The sequence below is a fragment of the Pleurodeles waltl genome, chromosome 6 (genome assembly GCF_031143425.1).
Source record: "Pleurodeles waltl isolate 20211129_DDA chromosome 6, aPleWal1.hap1.20221129, whole genome shotgun sequence".
Classification (NCBI taxonomy): Eukaryota; Metazoa; Chordata; class Amphibia; order Caudata; family Salamandridae; genus Pleurodeles; species Pleurodeles waltl.
The window spans coordinates 228,405,914-228,424,875 of NC_090445.1; the positions used below are offsets into that span (position 1 = coordinate 228,405,914).

The 18,962-nt window shown below is 46.7% G+C and overlaps 1 protein-coding gene across 1 annotated transcript in view; it reads right to left on the reverse strand.

Moving 5' to 3' along the window:
• LOC138301517 (myosin light chain kinase, smooth muscle-like) overlaps positions 1 to 18,962 on the reverse strand; it is a 326,421-nt gene that overhangs the window by 139,343 nt on the left and 168,116 nt on the right. The window contains exons 7-8 of the mRNA XM_069242031.1: positions 14,274 to 14,459; positions 11,800 to 11,980 (exon numbers count right to left, since the gene is read on the reverse strand). Coding sequence (XP_069098132.1) covers positions 11,800 to 11,980; positions 14,274 to 14,459 — 367 coding nt within the window. The remainder of the gene's footprint in view (positions 1 to 11,799; positions 11,981 to 14,273; positions 14,460 to 18,962) is intronic.

Below are 18,962 nucleotides of genomic sequence, written 5' to 3' on the forward strand. Positions count from 1 at the left end.
TTAGCTATGCTGTACATGCTTATTTGAGGCTTCCTTTGGCCTAGCTGAATTGATAGCCTGGATGTCTGAGGTAACATCTGTGTGACTGTAACCCAACACTTGCAGATAGATGCAAGGTCGCAGTAAGCGCCAAAAGCAGATAACAGAATCACATGGTCTGAGGTTGCGATATTAAGCATGATGGCATGGAGCTTTGTAGAAAGACACCTTCTGTGTTGCCAAAACAATGTTGTCATAACTTCCTAAAGACTGACTAATAGGGCATTCAAGCAAGGGCATGAATTTCCCAGGGGCGTCATGCCACAGTAATACCGGTCACATTTAGGTATAAGTGCAGAATTAAGTACATATAAAGATAATTTATTATTAGAGGCAGGCATAAGGGTTTGGCATGAATGGCACTTTTCATGGGATCGCTAGTGTTTTGTGATCCACTCAAAATTTTGCCAAAGTTTCCCTAACATGCACAGGAAAGGATGTGGTGTTATGGGAAGAGTTGCCGACTTTCAGACTGAGGAACCAGATTCAAGTCTCTGCGTCAGCTCACTATCTTGTGATTCTGGACCAATCACTTTAATGTCCCCTTACCTAAAATAAAATAATGAAACCTTGTGTAATGTAACTGATGCTCATATAGAAGCACTCATATCAATATTCAGCTTTACAGTATAAAACTGGGAAAATAAACATAGGGAGTGCATGAAAACAATGGAGCAAGTGTTTGTTGTGGACAGGAGGGAAAGAGCAGCAGGGGGTAGTGGAGACGCTCTCAAGGAAGGCATTAAGGGCCAGATGTACGAAGGGATTTGCGACTCGCAAACTCTCTCCGCTATGCAGAAATGCATTTTGCAAGTCGGATTCGACTCGCAAAATGCATTTCCGACTCGCAAATAGGAAGGGGTGTTCCCTTCCTATTTGCGACTCGCAATGCTATGCAATTTCATTTGCGACCGCAAAAGCGATCGCAAATGAAATCGCAGTTACCATCCACTTGAAGTGGATGGTAACCCAGTCGCAAATGGGAAGGGGTCCCCATGGGACCCCTTCCCCTTTGAATGGAAACAAAAATAATTTTTCAGAGCAGGTAGTTGTCCTATGGACCACTGCTTGCTCTGAAAAATACCGAAACAAAAGGTTTCGTTTTTTTTTCTAAGTGCAACTCGTTTTCCTTTAAGGAAAACGGGCTGCAGATAGAAAAAAAAAACTGCTTTATTAAAAAGCAGTCACGGACATGGTGGTCTGCTGTCTCCAGCAGGCCACCATCCCCGTTAGTGCCCATACTCGCAATGGGGTCGCAAACTGCGACCCACTTCATTAATATTAATGAGGTGGGTCTTTGCGACCCCATTGCGAGTTGCAGAAGGTGTCTGAGACACCTTTCTGCATAGCAAATTGCGACTTGCAATTTGCGAGTCGCATGGACTCGCAAATTGCAAGTCGCAATTTGCTTCTTTCCTACATCTGGCCCTAGGAGAGCAGGGAAGGAAGGAGGGGGCGAGTAAAAAAGCGCAAACTTGATCGGGGGTATGGTTTTTACATTATATGCACTCTGATCTGCTTAGTACACGATCTTTGCAGCAGACATATTAACCCTGTGTGCTGCCTTATGATGACTCCAAGTTTCCACTAGACAAAAGTACGTTATCTTGGCTGCCATGACGCTCACAGCGCAAACTCAATCGGCGGTATAGTTTTTACATTATATGCACTCAGATCTGCTTGGTACACTTTCTTTGCAGCAGGCATAGTAACTCTGTGTCTACTTTATGATGACGCCAAGCTTCCACTAGACAAAAGTACATTCTCTCTCCAGAAAGAACGTAAAACGCCAGAGTTAGTCTGACATTTTTACATTACATGCCCTTTGTGATTTGCCTAGTACACGTTCTTTGCAGCAGGCACATTAACCCTGTGTGCTACCTTGTGATGATTCCAAGCTTCCACTAGACAAAAGTACGTTCTTTTGGCTGCCATGGTGCTCACAGCACTCAGAGCGCAAAATCAACTGGTGGTATTGTTTTTACATTACCTGCACTCTGATCTGCTAGGTACATGTTCTTTGGAGCAGGCATATCAACCCCGTGTGCTACCTTATGATGCCTACAAGCTTCCACTAGACAAAAGTATGTCCGCTCTTCAGAAAGAACACAAATTGCGAAAGTTATTTTGACATTTTTAAATTACACGTTCTTTGCAGCAACCACATTAACCCTGTTGGTTACCTTATGATGACTCCAAGCTTCTACTGGACAAAATTCTGTTCTTTTGGCTGCTGTGGCACTGGCAGCACTCACAGTGCAAACTCAATCAGCTGTATAGTTTTTACATTATATGCACTTTGATCTGCTTAGTACACGTTCTTTGCAGCAGGCATATTAACCCTGTGCATTACCTTACGATGACTCCAAGCTTCCACTAGACAAAAGTATGTTCTCTCTCCAGAAAAAACATAAATCACCAGTTATTTTGAAATTTTTGCATTATATGCACTTTGTGATTTGCCTAGCAATTTCATTGCAACAGGTATATAAACCGTGTGTGCTACATTGTAATGAGTCCAAGCTTCCACACGACAAAAGTATGTTCTCTCTCCAGAAAGAACATTAACCCTCTGCGCTACTTTATAATGAGTTCAAACTTCCACTAGACAAAAGTACGTTTTCTCTCAAAAAAGAACAATAATCGCCAGAGCTATTTTGGCATTTTTACATTATATGCACTCTGATCTGCTTAGTACACATTCTTTGCAGCGCACATATTCATTCTGGGACTTCAGGTTTTATTTTTATAAAGTGATACAAGCTGGAAACCAGACCTTGGAGTTGTATTTGTAAAGCTGTCCAGTTCTCTGGTTCGATGCATGATTCACTCTTTTAGTTTATGTTTCAGCTCTGCATTCTGGGTTTTGTAGTTTTATTTTTATAACGCAATACACAATGCAAATACAAAGCAGAAACCTGACTAGATGAACCACACACATCTGAGTCTGTGAATTTGAGCTGTATGCATGTGTACTTATAAAACTAACCTCGAGGAAAGCTTACAGTTGATTATGCTGTACAATGGTGAACATTTTATAACTAATATTTCAGTTCCGGAATGACTGTGGATCATTAATATCATGTGAGGTGGCTCTCCTCAAGCGTGTGAAAAATCATCGGCATTTTGTTTGACTCCCCAAACTGCTTTAAAGGGACAGTGATCCAGTAAGCATGCATTCTTGGAACAATTATTTATTTATTTATTCATTGCCCGTCGCCTGTACCAGCTGCCGAGTAAATACGTTTTTCACCTGGGAGTAGTTTGTGTTTTAAGGGCCTTGCTTAAAAAAATTATTCCAGTAGGCCTCCTAGCCCTTCAGTTATATGAAGGTCCACTGGAATTATGTGGCAGAAAGGACCAAAATATGAGAAAGGTTGACCAATTAATGTGGCAAAAAAGTCCAGTTATCCATTTACAATGCAAATAACTCCAACTCAAGTAAATGTGAGACCTGTTGCAGGGCAAATTCTTGTTAATATATGTAAGTCGTCCCTAAGGTAGGCCTTTGGAGCTCTAAGGCAGGTTGCTGTATGTTAACAAAGTGGAGCATGGCCTTTTTTATGTTCCAACAGTAAAAATATTAAATTGTTGTTTTTACTATGGAAAGGCAAGTAGCCCCATTTGCAAGTGCAAAGTTACAGACTGACATCTCAGCCCTGCTAATGTCTGAATGACTACTAAAGTTAGTTCCGCAAGGTATCAAAGGAATCAGCGCAAAAGGCAAGCTTCAAAGGAGAATCCGCCTTTGAAGGGTAAATGGGAAACACTTGAAAGAGGAGCTGCTCTATTGTTAGGGTAGACAGACTAGCATTAGGGACAGGGAAGGGGAAGTCAGTTGTTATCCGCATTTCCTTAGCCTGCCTATGGGTTGTGCTACGGAGCTCTGGATGCTGAGAGAGGGGTTCTTTAATGTCGGAAGTGGGCAGAATGGTGCATCCTGAGATAGCTAGAACCAACACTTCCTAGGAAGTGGTCTTCAGGAAAGGGGGAACCTAGTAGCCCATTGGCTACTGTCCACGTCTAACCTGAGGGCAGTTTCTGAGCGTGAAAAGGGCATCCCTGGCACCCAGAACTCAAATCTCGTATAGTGACTCGAAGAAGGTTCGAAGAAAGATTTTCCTGCTGCATTGAGGAACCAACAAAGAGAGACTGCACTGGTGTGGGCTGCACCTGCTCAATCTGGTGGCTAGCAAATGAGAGAGACTGTGCTTGCTGTGTTCTGCTCATTGAGAAGTCATATTCGGAGCACAACCGAAGCAAAGGACTCCAAGAAGCAGTTGGCTGACCTATTTGCAGCAAAAAGATACAACAGCTGAAGAAGTCTGGTGGGGCAAGTTAGTAACCCACAATCTCCACACCACCACCCACCGCTGCCATGCAGCACCAGAGACCTGGACCCTATGTTCAAAGTTGCACCTGAGTCTATTGGATCCAGGAGAGTCATCAGAGTGGAGTTTGCTCACCCAGAAGATGAGTTTCCACCCGGGGAAGAATTTGGCTTTGACCGCAATACAGGGCAACTGGTAGTCCAGTGGTGACTGGTCTTCTGCCAGGACCGAGGACTTCAAGGCACATCGATCCCATGGGCAGGACCGGCTTACCCCCTAAGTGGACCAAGGAGCAGCTGCAGGAAAAATCCTGATTATTGCATCTCATCCACAGCATCCTTGAGCATCTTCAGCATCCTCTATTCTTTGGTCAGGACCACTTCCATAGGAACCCATAACAAAAGATAAAATTGCCTAGAACTGACTGAGACTGGTCACCCAAAGTAACTCTGACTGCCATATGACTAGCCAAAAGTTTTTGCTCTAAATGTTTCTAAGTGTCAAATTCGGTGTCTTTGCCAATGCTGGTTCGCAGTTGGGTAAAAAGTGCCTATTAAATGTACCTTGTAAAATGTATATGTCCAGAGCCTTCCGGTAGATCTTTTTCATTGTGGTGTCTAAAAATACATAAAAATACATTTTCATAAATGGGTGGTGGATTCCTTGAGTGTCTCCTGTATTTCTTCTTAAATTATTTTGATGCTGTTTCAATACTTTGCACTTATTCCTTTAAGTAAGCCTTGCTGCTCAGAGCCACAGCTACCCAGGGTCAAGCTAAATGTTTGAAAAATGAAATCTAATGGTCCTATAGAGGTTGGTAAGTGTACTACATCATGTGAAACACCCCATTGCTTCAAAGAGGAGCAGTAAAAAAGACAAAGATACTGGAGCACAAAGAGAGGCAGAGACAAGCTGTAGAAAAGACGCAGAGAGACAGTGGAAAAGATAGCAACAGACAGCAGAAAAGACAGAGGCTGAGAAAGAAATAAAGACAGTGGAAAACAGCGAGGCAGAGACGGAGGCACGTGGAGAGACAGATGGACATTTGAAAAAGGCACAGACATACACGGTGGAAAAAACAAAGACGCAAAGAATGGCAGAGACTGAAAGTGGAAAAGACATAAAGATGGGAAAAGGGGCAGAGACAGGCACGCAATGGAAGGTAGGGCACAAGAGAGGATTAGAGGCAGACCTAGCTGAAGAGAAAGAGTGGTGATAGGTAAAAATATAGAAGAAGCTGTCTGTGGACATGTGGAGCTCTCGCGGTTCCACACGTGTCTGGCGATGCTGGCCTCTCCTCTCCTGCCCCGAGCCCACCATGGCCTTTCTGCTGCTGGAGGATGGCTCGCTCTTCCGAGGGCAGCCTTTCGGGGCCCCTGTCTCTGTGTCCGGGGAAGTGGTTTTCCAGAGTAGCATGGTGGGGTATCCGGAGGTCCTGACTGACCCTTCCTACAAATGGCAGATCTTGTTGCTTACTTACCCCCTCATAGGAAACTATGGGATCCCTCAGGACGAACACAATGAGTTTGGGCAGAGCCAGGTAAGAGACACCTATGTCCTTCCTCTACCCTTTAGTGATTTTTCCATAAACTGCAGAAAGAATTTGATGCTGTAGCTGTTCTCTGATCACAGCAGACAATTTTCTTGGTATTCTTTAATGGTAGATAATTCCTTTCAATAGAGGACCTAAGGGGGTTATTACAACTTTGGAGGAGGTGTTAATCCGTCCCAAAAGTGATGGTAAAGTGACGGATATACCACCAGCCGTATTACGAGTTCCATAGGATATAATGGACTCGTAATACGGCTGGTGGTATATCCCTCACTTTACCGTCACTTTTGGGACGGATTAATACCTCCTCCAAAGTTGTAATAACCCCCTAAGTCTAATTCTTATGGTGTTATCCTTGACTGTTATGCTGACCCCTGGACATATTTCCTAATTATTTTCCAAGCCCTAGGAAGCATTTAAGGCCAAAGAGAACCCAGTGTCTATAATATAATATTCAGAGCCTAATCCAAGCGGTAGTCATTTCCTTCACTCCTGCGGGTGGGGATTTTAATTTTAGGCCATTTTCTTCTGTCTTTTATATCCGAACGTAATGAAATCAGTCTTTACTTTACCTGCCATGTTTTTTGCTAGGAGTTGTGAAAATGCGCCTTTTGGATTGCACAACAATTTTTTGCTAGGAATTGGGTTTGCAGTTGTAGATCTTTTGTTCGCTTTAACTCTAATGTGCTCTTGTCGATCACTAGTTTGCTTGCTGCTAAGCTGTGAGAAGGGGTATGACTAGCACACTGCAAGACACACACACTGAGGCGCTAGCAGTCTACAGACCTCAGCCAAAATTTGCTGTTGCAAGACCAGGCAACCACAGGGGGAGCTATGCAAGTCAAGGCTGATTTGGGCGTGCCCCTGCAGTACCTCAGAGGCATGCGGTTTCGGGTGTGAGCTGCCGTCTCTTTTAAAAAAAAAATTGATAAAGATATTTTTATTGATTTTAAACAGGTACAAAACCTAAATATGTATATCCACCAAACCAAAATACCACGTGCCCTCCCACTTCCCCCATATCTTGTTATATTTGTTTGGGCATCCTCTGGCCTCATATACGGGTTTCTCACACATCGCACACCAATCAACCCCTCTCTTCCATTTGGACAGTGTGGGAGCTATTCCCGCCTTCCAGTCCGTCAGGATGTCCCTCTTTCCCTCTTTCCCACAAGACACGCCACACCCACAAACATACGGTCAGCTCTCCCTAAGTCCAGATCCCCCACAGCCCCCAGAAGGAGCGGGAGTGGGGCTGCCTCCACTTCCGTTTGTTGAACCCCGGAGATCTGTCTCATTATTATCCTCCAGTATGTCGATATGACGGGACAGCCCCCAAACCATGTGGAAGAAGTCAGCGTCGGGGCTGGAGCATCAGGGGCAGGCGGAGGTGTGTCGTAGGCCCGCCCTGAAGAGCCTCACAGGCGAGAGGTAAGCTGTGTGTAGGAAGAGTGACTGGAGTACTCGAAATGGGGACGATAGAGCTAGTGTCTTAGGGGCCATCAATGCGTCTGTCCAGTCTGAATCCTCAATTGGGCCCACCCACTCCTCCCATCTCCGCTGAAGACCCGTAAGAGGGGGGGCTGTGTTCGCAAGTAAGGCACGGTAAAGCTGGGAGATCCCTCCCCTACCTAGGTCTCCCATCAGGGTTCTCGCCTCCATAGGGCTATGTTCTGGGATGGTTTCCCCTGATTTAACATGTGCCGAGAGCGCATGTCTTAGCTGTAGGTATTTGTGGAATTGACTGTTACTTAGGGAGTATGATTCCCATAGTTCTGCGAAAGATCTCATGTGTGAATCCCCCCAGATGTCCCCAGGGTAGATATCCCTATTATGTCCCACTTTCGATATCCCTCTAATTTTGAGACCTCGCTCAGGTGAGTCCCCCGCCACAGGGGATCTGTTGGGTAAGGCGTCCCCACCAACCCGTCACCCTTTGGGCCGCGCGACAACCCAGCAGTACCATTTTCGTGACATCTGGAGTATCTCGGGGAACACGACCCCCATATAGGGCGTCAATGACCCCAGAGTGACCAAGTGACTTAAGTTCACATCTATAGGCAGGGTCGGACCAGCCTCCACCCAGCCAGTCGTTGATCACTATGAGGTGCGAGGCTAGGTAGTAGAGGTATATATTTGACATGCTTAGCCCTCCCTCACAGGTGTTTCCTGGGCATGTGGCTAAGGCCAGTCTAGGTCGGGAGCCGTGCCACAGAAACCGACAAGCCACTGTGTCAACCTCGACAAACCACTTTTGGGGGATTGGGTGTGGAAAGTTCTGTAGGAGGTATAGGAATCTGGGGAGTATCATCATTTTGTAGAGAGCTATTCTTCCCAACAGACTGAGGGGCAGGCTCGTCCATCTCTGGAGATCAGCTCTAACGTTTTTGGTGAGAGGCGTGATGTTTAGTTCCCATGCCTGTTCGGGCAGCAAGGCTATGTGTATACCTAAATATTTGAAGTTGTTCTTACGGATCAGGATTTCACTTTGCCAATCGATGCACTCTCTAGAAGGGTGTAGGGGAATCAGGAGAGACTTACTGGGGTTCAGTGTCAGACCCGAGGCCTGAGAGAAAAGGCCCAAGAGTTCCAGGATCCGAGGACCGTTTGTGGCTTGAAAGAGACTTTGGGGGTCATTCTGACTCCCGCCGGCGGCGGTAACCGCACGCCCGGCGGGAGCCGCCGAATGACCGCACCGCGGTCAAATGACCGCGGTGGCCATTCTGGCTTTCCCGCTGGGCCGGCGGGCGACCGCCAGAAAGCTCCATTTTCCTGGAAGCACCGCCAGCCTGTTGGCGGTGCATCCGTGGTCGTTGACCCCCTTTGTTTGCTTTTTAAAGACTTAAGACACTTTATATAACTTTTCAGTGATATCTTTACAAATTCATATTGCATCATTAATCGTTTTGACCTGCAAATACCCAGATAAATATTATATATTTTTCTAAACATTGTGTGGTGTATTTTTGTGGTGTTATATTATGGTATTGTATGATTTATTGCATAAATGCTTTACACATTGCCTTCTAAGTTAAGCCTGACTGCTCGTGCCAAGTTACCAGAGGGTGGGCACAGGCTAATTTTGGATTGTGTGTGACTTACCCTGACTAGAGTGAGGGTTCTTGCTTGGACAGAGGGTAACCTGACTGCCAACGAAAAAAACAAATTCTAACAATAATATTGGGAAAGGTGTTCTTCTTGTAGGTGCCAGGCATTCAGGCGCCACATTGGGCGTCGGGTCGGGTCCAGCACTCCCAGTCTGACACGGACAGGTGAGTGGTCGGAGGAGCTGCTGTCTCTTTATAAGTCATTTTGTATGGTTCACAGTAGCAGGAGTTCTTTTGTTGCACCCTTGAGTGCCTAGCATAGACAAATTAAGGGCTTATTTTATCAGACATCTCCAAAAGCACTGTAGAAGTTGCCTTCGTTAATGCCCCCGATCACTTGAAGTGAGCATGCCAGCCAGTCTGTTTTATTTTGCCCTAGTCCCACTAGCTGCAGGACATTGCAGTTCAGGAGCGGGTGGTGTTAATGGCTAAAGGGAGAAAAGAGAATGGGAACAGGCACACTTATGCACCCATACATAGAGGACAGTGTGGAAATGCATCTGATGCACTTTAAAAAAATAAATCACTGCAATGCACATTTCGACAGTGGCCTGTGTGAAAAGCACTGTGTAATTTGCAATAAAAGGCTCGAAAGAGGTGCTTGATTTGCAGTTTAATAGGAAGAAGGTGTGACAACACTCATCCAAAACGCCGCAGCCGGACTCATCCTGAACCTCTCCCACCAGGAACACATCTCCCAAAACCTGAGGACCCTCCAATGGCTCCCAGTAGAGAAGTGAATCATCTTCAAACTGCTCACCCACACATGCAAGGCCCTTCACAACATCAGACCGGCCTACCTGAACCATCTCATCTCTTTCCATAACCCCGTCAGACCCCTCCGCTCTGCCCAGCAGGTGCTAGCTACCATCCCAAGCATCTGGAAAACCCCAGCCAGAGGAAGATCTTTCGCACACCTCGCAGCTAAGAGCTGGAACAACCTGCCCACACACCTCAGACAAAGCCCATCTCGCCCCATCTTCAGGAAGAACCTCAAAACATGGCTCTTCGAATGAGGCCCAGACCCATCACCAGTGCCTTGAGACCCTCACGGATGAGTCGTTGCGCTTTATAAAAACTGATTGCTTGATTGATTGATTGTGATAAGGATAGGATCAAGAAAGTGGCTGGCCTTGTACGTAGGCAGTAGCAATTGTAGTTCTGGACTAGGGGGGTCATTCTAACTTCGGCGGGCGGCGCCCGCCAAAGTTCCCCCGCCAGAATACCGCAGCGCGGTCAAATGACCGCCGCGGTAATTCTGACTTTCCCGCTGGGTGGGCGGGCGACCGCCAAAAGGCCGCCCGCCCGCCCAGCGGGAAAGCACCAGCAACGAGGAAGCCGGTTCCGAATGGAGCCGGCGGAGTTGCTGGTGTGTGACGGGTGCAGTTGCACCCGTCGCGATTTTCAGTGTCTGCTAAGCAGACACTGAAAATCAAGGTGGGGCCCTGTTAGGGGGCCCCTGCAGTGCCCCTGCCATTGGCATGGGCACTGCAGGGGCCCCCAGGGGCCCCACGACACCCGTTCCCGCCAGCCTGGTTCTGGCGGTGAAAACCGCCAGAACCAGGCTGGCGGGAAGGGGGTCGGAATCCCCATTCTTTACCGCCGCGGTCAGAATTGCCCTTGATGCACCGCCAGCCTGTTGGCGATGCGTCCTCCAACCCAGGGTCGGAATGACCTCCTAGATGTGCTAAGCGTGGAGCAGATCTTGTCAGTTCCAGGGGATTTTCAAACCATAATGTTGACTTTCCAAGTAGCACAATAACAGTTGATGAGTGAATTACACCTGGAGTCCATAAAGTGATGATGTTTCACGAGGCCGGAAATAGATTGGCAATATACTAGAATTGGAAGTACAATTGTATCATTCCAGTGTAAGAAACACGCAAAGCCTTTCCCTAGCATGTGTTCCACATAGCTGTTAGAAAGGGATTATTTTCAGGTTGGAAAAATAAAACAGGGTCGTCTTTCTCTATCACTTCTAATTAATTTGCAGTATTCTGGTAATAAGTGAACAAGCTGGAACAGAAATTCTAGAGATACCAAGTTTCCATGAGAAATTCTAGGTCAAACATACTGTTTTCGCAGTGTCCTAAACAGAAAGCCAAATGTCTTACCCACTGACACCTATGGACACCTTCCCCCCCACGACCTTCTTTTTCAGTGACTCAGTGATTTCCCTGATTCTACATCTTTTTTGAGTTGTGTGAAAGCCCGGAACGGGGACTTGACTCTGACAGTGACAACTGACATAGTTGTACAGGGGTGTGCGGGGAGAGAACATGCACAGACAGCCCTTATTGTTCATGTTACTGGTCATTAATGATTGCTAATTACTCCCTCTTTCTCTTTCTATCTGCCCTTACCTTTAAGCAGACCTGCAAATGTGGGTCTGAATCTTATAGGCATGCCAATGTAAAGTTAATGCAGCTACATTGCAGTTATTCAACAATTGTATGAGCTAGATGTTATCAGAGTGGAGAAGGGAAGAAGAAAGTGGCGCTACCTTCACATTTACAACTAATGCCACTCCCGAAGAGATCACAGTGATCAGTGCGGTATTCTTTCATTACCTTGCCACTGAAAAGATGTCCTTTGCCAATATAACATTATTTTTACATATGGCAGCATTATCTTTACACGTTGGTTGGGTTGCAGCCTCATTAGGATTATTCCATGTGAAGGGAACTCATGATCCGGCAGGATTTTCCATGCACATATCCTCTGAATCAAAGTGATTAAAAAAATTGGTGTGTAAGTAACAAAATGATACTTCCCATGAGTAGACCTGGAAACTCCACCAATTATTTCAGAAATGCCTGCATTGGTACACTCTGGGGTCTGTCCAGAAGCCGGGGGAGATGTGGTTTCACCTTCCTTAACTGTAACTTGGTGCTGCCTGGCCGGCGTTGTTTTGATGCGGGAGGCAGAGGGAGTCCCTACCCTCCTGGCAACTGAAAATCAAACAAGGAGAGAGAATGAATGCATGCCTGTAAATGCCTTTTACCGTTGGAAAGGTGTATGGCACATCTGTAATTGCTTATATCCATTTACTGTATTGAATTGGTGCCTTCTTCCATTTTTATTTACTCCTCCGCTCCAAGCAGCAGGAGAGACGCCAAAGCTCAAAATGGAAGACATGCGGATGGCTCCTGGCCGTGAGCACTTTGACACAGAGTAGTGTTAGTGGTGACAGAATAGTGTTAGCAATGGTGCCAGCCTCTCATGTGAATTTACCTTATGTGAAATGTCGTATTATTATATTACAGAGAGACGGGGTAAATTCCTTCCCCTAGAATGGTTTCTAATATTGCCCACATCATCAGGGCAAAGAAAGACAGTCAAATGCCCAAGTAAATCTGCAGGACATGCATATTGATGCTTTTGATCATGCAGACGGGTTCTATTAATGTGTATAGATATGAAGGATGGAGCAATGCCTTCAGAGGCATTTGTTGATCTTTGGTTATGTATATGCATGAGGATTTGATGAGGAAGGCTGGTGACAGGCAGGAAACACGCAATGTTGAGTGGGAGAGGAGACTAAGGGGGTCATTCCGACCCTGGCGGTCATGGACCACCAGGGCCGGGGTTGGAGGATGCACCGCCAACAGGCTGGCGGTGCATCAAGGGCAATTCTGACTGCGGCGGTAAAGCCGCGGTCAGAAAAGGGAAACCGGCGGTTTCCCGCCAGTTTTCCCCTGCCCCTGTGAATCCTCCACGGCGGCGCTGCAAGCAGCGCCGCCATGGGGATTCCGACCCCCTTCCTGCCAGCCTGGTTCTGGCGGTTTTCACCACCAGAACCAGGCTGGCAGGAACGGGTGTCGTGGGGCCCCTGGGGGCCCCTGCAGTGTCCATGCCAATGGCATGGGCACTGCAGGGGCCCCCTAACAGGGCCCCACATTGATTTTCAGTGTCTGCCTAGCAGACACTGAAAATCGCGACGGGTGCAACTGCACCCGTCGCACACCAGCAACTCCGCCGGCTCCATTCGGAGCCGGCTTCCTCGTTGCTGGTGCTTTCCCGCTGGGCGGGCGGGCGGGCGGCCTTTTGGCGGTCGCCCGCCCGCCCAGCGGGAAAGTCAGTATTACCGCGGCGGTAATTTGACCGCGCTGCGGTATTCTGGCGGGGGAACTTTGGCGGGCGGCCTCCGGCGCCCGCCGAAGTTAGAATGACCCCCTAAGTGATTGTTCTGCTGAGAGTATTAAGTTGCCACTTAGTTGGCAATTGGTGCTGTGGTGACTGCAAAAAAACAAGATGGGGTATGGGAGTGTTTCCAAAAGCACATTCTAGTGTGAGTAGTTATGTATGTTCTGCTTGTTCTCATTATTTATGTGGACTGAGTTTGTGCCTAGTAGGTGGGCTTTGCATCTATGTTCAGTGCTTTTGGAGAATTCCACATTGCTAACTGTGTGGGTCTTGGACCTGTGTTGGCTGCAGGAGAGAATGGTGTTGGTTCATACAGTGGGTTTGATGTATTGGCCATGCTGAGAATGGATTTAAGTTCTGGGTGTGTTTAACGCTGGATGCATAGTGTGCAGAATTGTGCTGTGGGTGTTGAAGCAACTTTGAATATGCTTAGCATCTTTGAGGGGCAATACATCATCAGCAGGCATTTGGTGTTTGTTGCATGCATGTGTGGGTTAAAAATGTGCAGAATGCATAAAAGATCTTTATGGAGCAACACTGCACTTCCCATTCTGAAAATGACCCGGAGAGTGAAAGAACAACGTTGACAGCTCAACAGGACTCTTACCATGTAGGTCACATAACCATATCAATGGTAGCCAACATCTAAGACTTTTCCTCAGTACAGGTGAGTGTCCTCACCTTCACAGAGACTTAAGCAACAGGATCAGCTACTCAAACTGCAAGTGGCAGGGGCTTCACTAACTTGGTCGCAGCAGCAGGAAGAGGTGCTACGACTGCCCATTCAGGTGGATCTCGAGGCCGGGGCCAAAAGTCAGGCTGGTGAGCTCACATATGAGAAGAGGGTCTGCATAGATGGCCTTCACACAGGGAACTAACACCATAAATAAATGCTTTATCCTTCGGGGTTACCTGATGGCATGGCCTCAATTTCACAGAAGCGTCTGTCATTTAATACACTCGTAGCTTTAAGCCAATAGGAGCTGGACTGGGCTCTATGGAAATGAAGAGCTGCAATCTTCCTAGCCTTACAGTGAGATGATATTCTGAAGTAATCTGCACAGTACACAGTATACAGAGGAAGAATGGGACATTTACCTCGAATGGCACTGTCTGAGGAAGGGATTATCGCTGTAGCCTCCTGTTCAGCGATGCCTGCATTGCTGTCACCCCGCAGTTGAGTGGCAGCCGGTCCAGCCAGGATGCGCTCACTTCGTGGAGTGACCCGAATGTTGGCTGCCACAGTTATCTCAGAGTGGAGGGCATTGTGGTTGCTCTCCTTCTCTGTAAAAGCAAAAAAATCATGCATTTTAGGTAATCACAGATTAGTGTGCAATTTGGGCTGGCACAATTGGATGCACCCACGTTCATCAGGGATGTAAGGGTTCTAACGGTACCAGTGACATAATACGTGCGTGGCCTCTGATCCTACTATACTACACATATTTTCCCATGTATAATGAGAGCATACACTCAGTTTACCAGGGTTTCTGTTGTGTAATAAAAGTTGGAGCTCAGCTGGTGTGCTTATGTAGGAAAACACCCCCTCCTGTAGGTCAGAGGTTCACTTGTGACTGTGGGGCAAGTACTCCGCTCCCACTGGGACCACGGTCCTGCACTACTGAAGGGACTCTGAATCTTCCAAGGTATAGGTGCTCATCACCTTTAGTACAGAAATAAATCGGTTCCTGCTAAAATACAAGGACTGAACTACACTAATGCAGGAGCTCAACTCATTTCCTAGAGTGTGCATTATGTATAGATGACAGATCCGCCGTCCTGGCAGCCACAACGAATGCTGTAGGTGTGTGGTTTACTGCACCCACACATTCTCAATCTCTCGCTTTACCTCTTTCTCTCTATCTCTCTTTCTGCTTTCAGTAGTCGAGGGTGTGCCTATTACCAGAAGGAATATAACAGACCCAAACTGAAGAGGATACTCGCATTACAGTGCAACATATTCTTGTAATCACTCCCTACCAAAAGGTAGGGCTTTTGGACGAGTAACCCTGTAGAGCCAGCAAGCATTTGTTTTTTGTGAGTGGCCATACAACCCAAAGGTGCGTGCTCAGTAATCCAGGTTAAATAACATCCTGGCAGGTAGTAATGCAGACAATCAATGGCCCATTTACATGTAGTACTTGCTTCTCCACCACTGAGGTAGAAAGCCAGCTGTGTTCTACTCAGCCTGTAAGATGACGTCACCCAGGCCATTCTTAGAGTCATTGGTTTGTGGAATAAAAGGTGCCATTACTATGGGGCCGATCCAGTGCTTAATTTGTAAATAAAAAGGTGCCGGTGCCCAAAGCCCCCCTCTTAAACACGTGGTTGCTGCAATTAAATGTGCGTACACGTAATACTAAGGTTGCATAATCCTAAAGCGATCTTGGGCCTCTTCAGTCCATATACAGCCACTCCCTGCCCCTTCAGCTCACTCTTGCAGCTTTCTACTTTCTCCCACTGTGATGCTTTTTTTTGTTTTTCTCTTCCTCCGTATTTCCCGTGTGTGTCCTTTGGGTGCAGCAAATGCTTGAAGTAGAAGAATAAGCCCCAGCCCTGAAAAATAAGTGCCGGTGCTCAGCACCGGAAACAACAAGCACAAATTAAGCACTGGACCCATCAAAAGGCCTGCTTTAAGTCTGAAAGTGTGTTTGCCACCTCGATGGATCCTTGTATCCTTGACAATTGTCCTTTTAGTAGAAAACTACAGACAATAGACCATAAGGTCAAGAAGAGCTTTAACTACTTAATTGGTGAGAAGTTGGGGAATCCCCTGAATGGTCTGGACTTTATTCAGCTGGGGTCACATTGGTCCTTATTGTATGAGTTATCCTAAATATATGATTGGTATTCTGACCAGGATTCATTTAGTGGGATTAGCACAGATTTTTATAAGGTGCCCCAAACCTGTGTACATGGTGCTTCCACAGAGGGCAGTAAAATATATTGTTATATAAATATGACATGTCATAGTATCTGCGGGGTCGTATGTGGATACGTATGAAACAATCAGAGTTGACTGAAGTCTGAAGAGCCGGTACAATTCTCCTGGCGTGGAAGAAAAGCTTTTGTTTGGTCTGAGGGGTGTAAAAAGACAGAGATACCAGTCGGCAAGTTGGAAACTGTAGAACTAGAAGACATGTTTTTTTAATCCAGCCCTCCAAATGTGCCTAAATCATGTGCTCTAACTTTCTGAATATCTTCTGCTGTTTCAGTTTTTGTAAAGATTAGAAGTTTTTCAAATCATATATGATAAGAAATGCACACTGAATACTACACCAGGTGAGACAGCACCCACTCTCACAGTCTACTTACTAAATTGAATAGTGTGGGAATGTCACAATCCTTGCGAGGAGCAGTCTTGTACTGCATTCTAAATTCTTTTACTTCATCAAATTTGTGTGATCTTGGACAAATCATTTGCTTCTTATGCCTCTGTTCCATCATCTGTGAATACATTAGAACTTCAAAACAGTCTCAATATAGTAAATGTGGCCAAGGGCATATTCTCAGGACAGGCCTCCAGTGCAGTTTTCAATAACACGATTATCATATCATCCTGTTTTCATGGTGAAGGAGGGAATAGATGACAGGTAATGGCCAGCTGGACCACCAATATTCCTAAAAAGCATAACGTACTACATAGTCTTGAGTGCTGTTTTTGCTCTTACATTATGGTTACAATAAAGATGTACAGGAATATCAAACTTCTAGCACATCCCAACGTTGAGGAAAATTGATTCCAAAGATTTCTGAACTCATAAGGTTGTATTTTTCTTTCTAATACATAGCACAATTGTTCAAACTGCATCAAAAGGTTCTCATGATATCTCCAAGAGCTGACAGGTCATTAACTCAATCTAGCTAATGTAAGGGCTTTAGAGCACTTCGGTGTAGCTCCTCGTCCCTGCTCACCACTGCAGATGATCAAATTTCTGTTTATTACCAACTCCAAAGCATTTACAAACGTTGACAAAGCCAATAAGTATAGCAGGCGAAAGAAGGAGTAACAAGCGGTTCAGGACGGAGGAACCAGCAAGAGAGCGGGGATAGACGAACACACAGCGACACAGAGGGTTGCGCGGGAAGGGCAGAGGGAGCAGCGCACCTATGGGAAACAGAGCAGTGATATTCGCATTATTTCTGAACATACGGGAGTGCATGACCTCAAGATCTTGGCAAAAGTCACACGAAATAAGGACTGGGGAGTCAACTGAGGAGAGGGGTCACGATACATCAGCAAGAAAAGCTAATAGAATGACCATCAGCGGATAAGGTTCAAAACTCGAGGACTGACGGAAGTCACCAAAAAATCCTGCTTCATTAAAAAGAGTAAATTAAAATTCGATATAAACTGCAGCTATAACATAAACAATTCAATGTTACAAACTAAGGCGGTCATTACAACATTGGCGGTAAAAGCCGCATACCGCCATGCAGAAGACCGCCAACACACCGCCGCGGAATTCCGCCACAGCTATTATGACCCACATCTCGGAATCCGACAAAATTCAGACACCCATACAAGTCCGCCACACCAAAGGTCAGTGATAAACTGGCGAAAACAAAACCTCCACCGTCACGCCAACAGAAATACGCCCACACTATCACGACACACGAATCCACGCGGCGGTCTTTCAACCGCGGTATTCCATTGGTGGTACACACCGCTGCGCTCAAAATACACGCACTTCTACAAAACACGGCCACATTGGACAATTCGAAATACACACACTTGGTACACATACACACACCACTCCCACACACCCATTACAATATAAAACACACACCCACATCACCCACAAACCCTTACTACCACTATTACAGAGAGAGACACCACCATCCACAAACTAGCATCCACAGGCACACAACACCATCACCCACACAACGTCCACGCACAAAACACCACACACCACTACATCTCACCACACTTATCACCACACACACCACCCCACACATCACCTACACCACCCCATGGCACGGCAAAGACACCCCAGGTTCTTGGAGGAGGAGCTCAAGGTCATGGTGGAGGAAATTGGACGGGTAGAGCCACAACTATTTGGAGCACAGGTGCAGCACACCTCCATAGCTAGGAAAATGGAGCTATGGCGAAGAATAGTCGACAGGGTCAACGCAGTGGGACAACACCCAAGAAATCGGGAGGTGGAACGACCTACGGGGGAAGGTGCGTTCTGTGGTCTCAAGACACCACCAGGCGGTTCAGCGGACTGGCGGCGGACCCCCACCTCCTCACCCACAACTAACAACATCGGAGGAGCAGGTCTTGGCGATTCTGCCTCCTGAGGGCCTCGAAGGAGTCGGTGGAGGAATGGACTCCGGTAAGTCAAACCTTTAACTACCATATCCCCCACCCTACCTGCATGCTATCACATACCCTCACCCTCGCCCCCACCCCTATCACTCCAACTCCTCACAAATGTACCAATATCACAAACCACCCATCCCAACACCAAGCCCTGCATGCAACAACAAAGCATGGACACCCATCACTAAAGCATGCCCACTGCACATACCCATACACCCCCCTAAACCATCATCACACAAGCCCCCACACAGGAATGCCAGCACTGGGGTACACGGTCACCCACCCATTGCACACCATGACACACACAGATGCAATAATCATGCTTTTACACCCCTGCAGGACCACTACCCAACGTCACCAGACAGGAGGGTCCAGACATCTCCACTCCACCCACAGAAGAGGCCCACAGTGATGACAGCACCTCTGTCCACCTGGATCTAGATGACCAGCCCGGACCATCG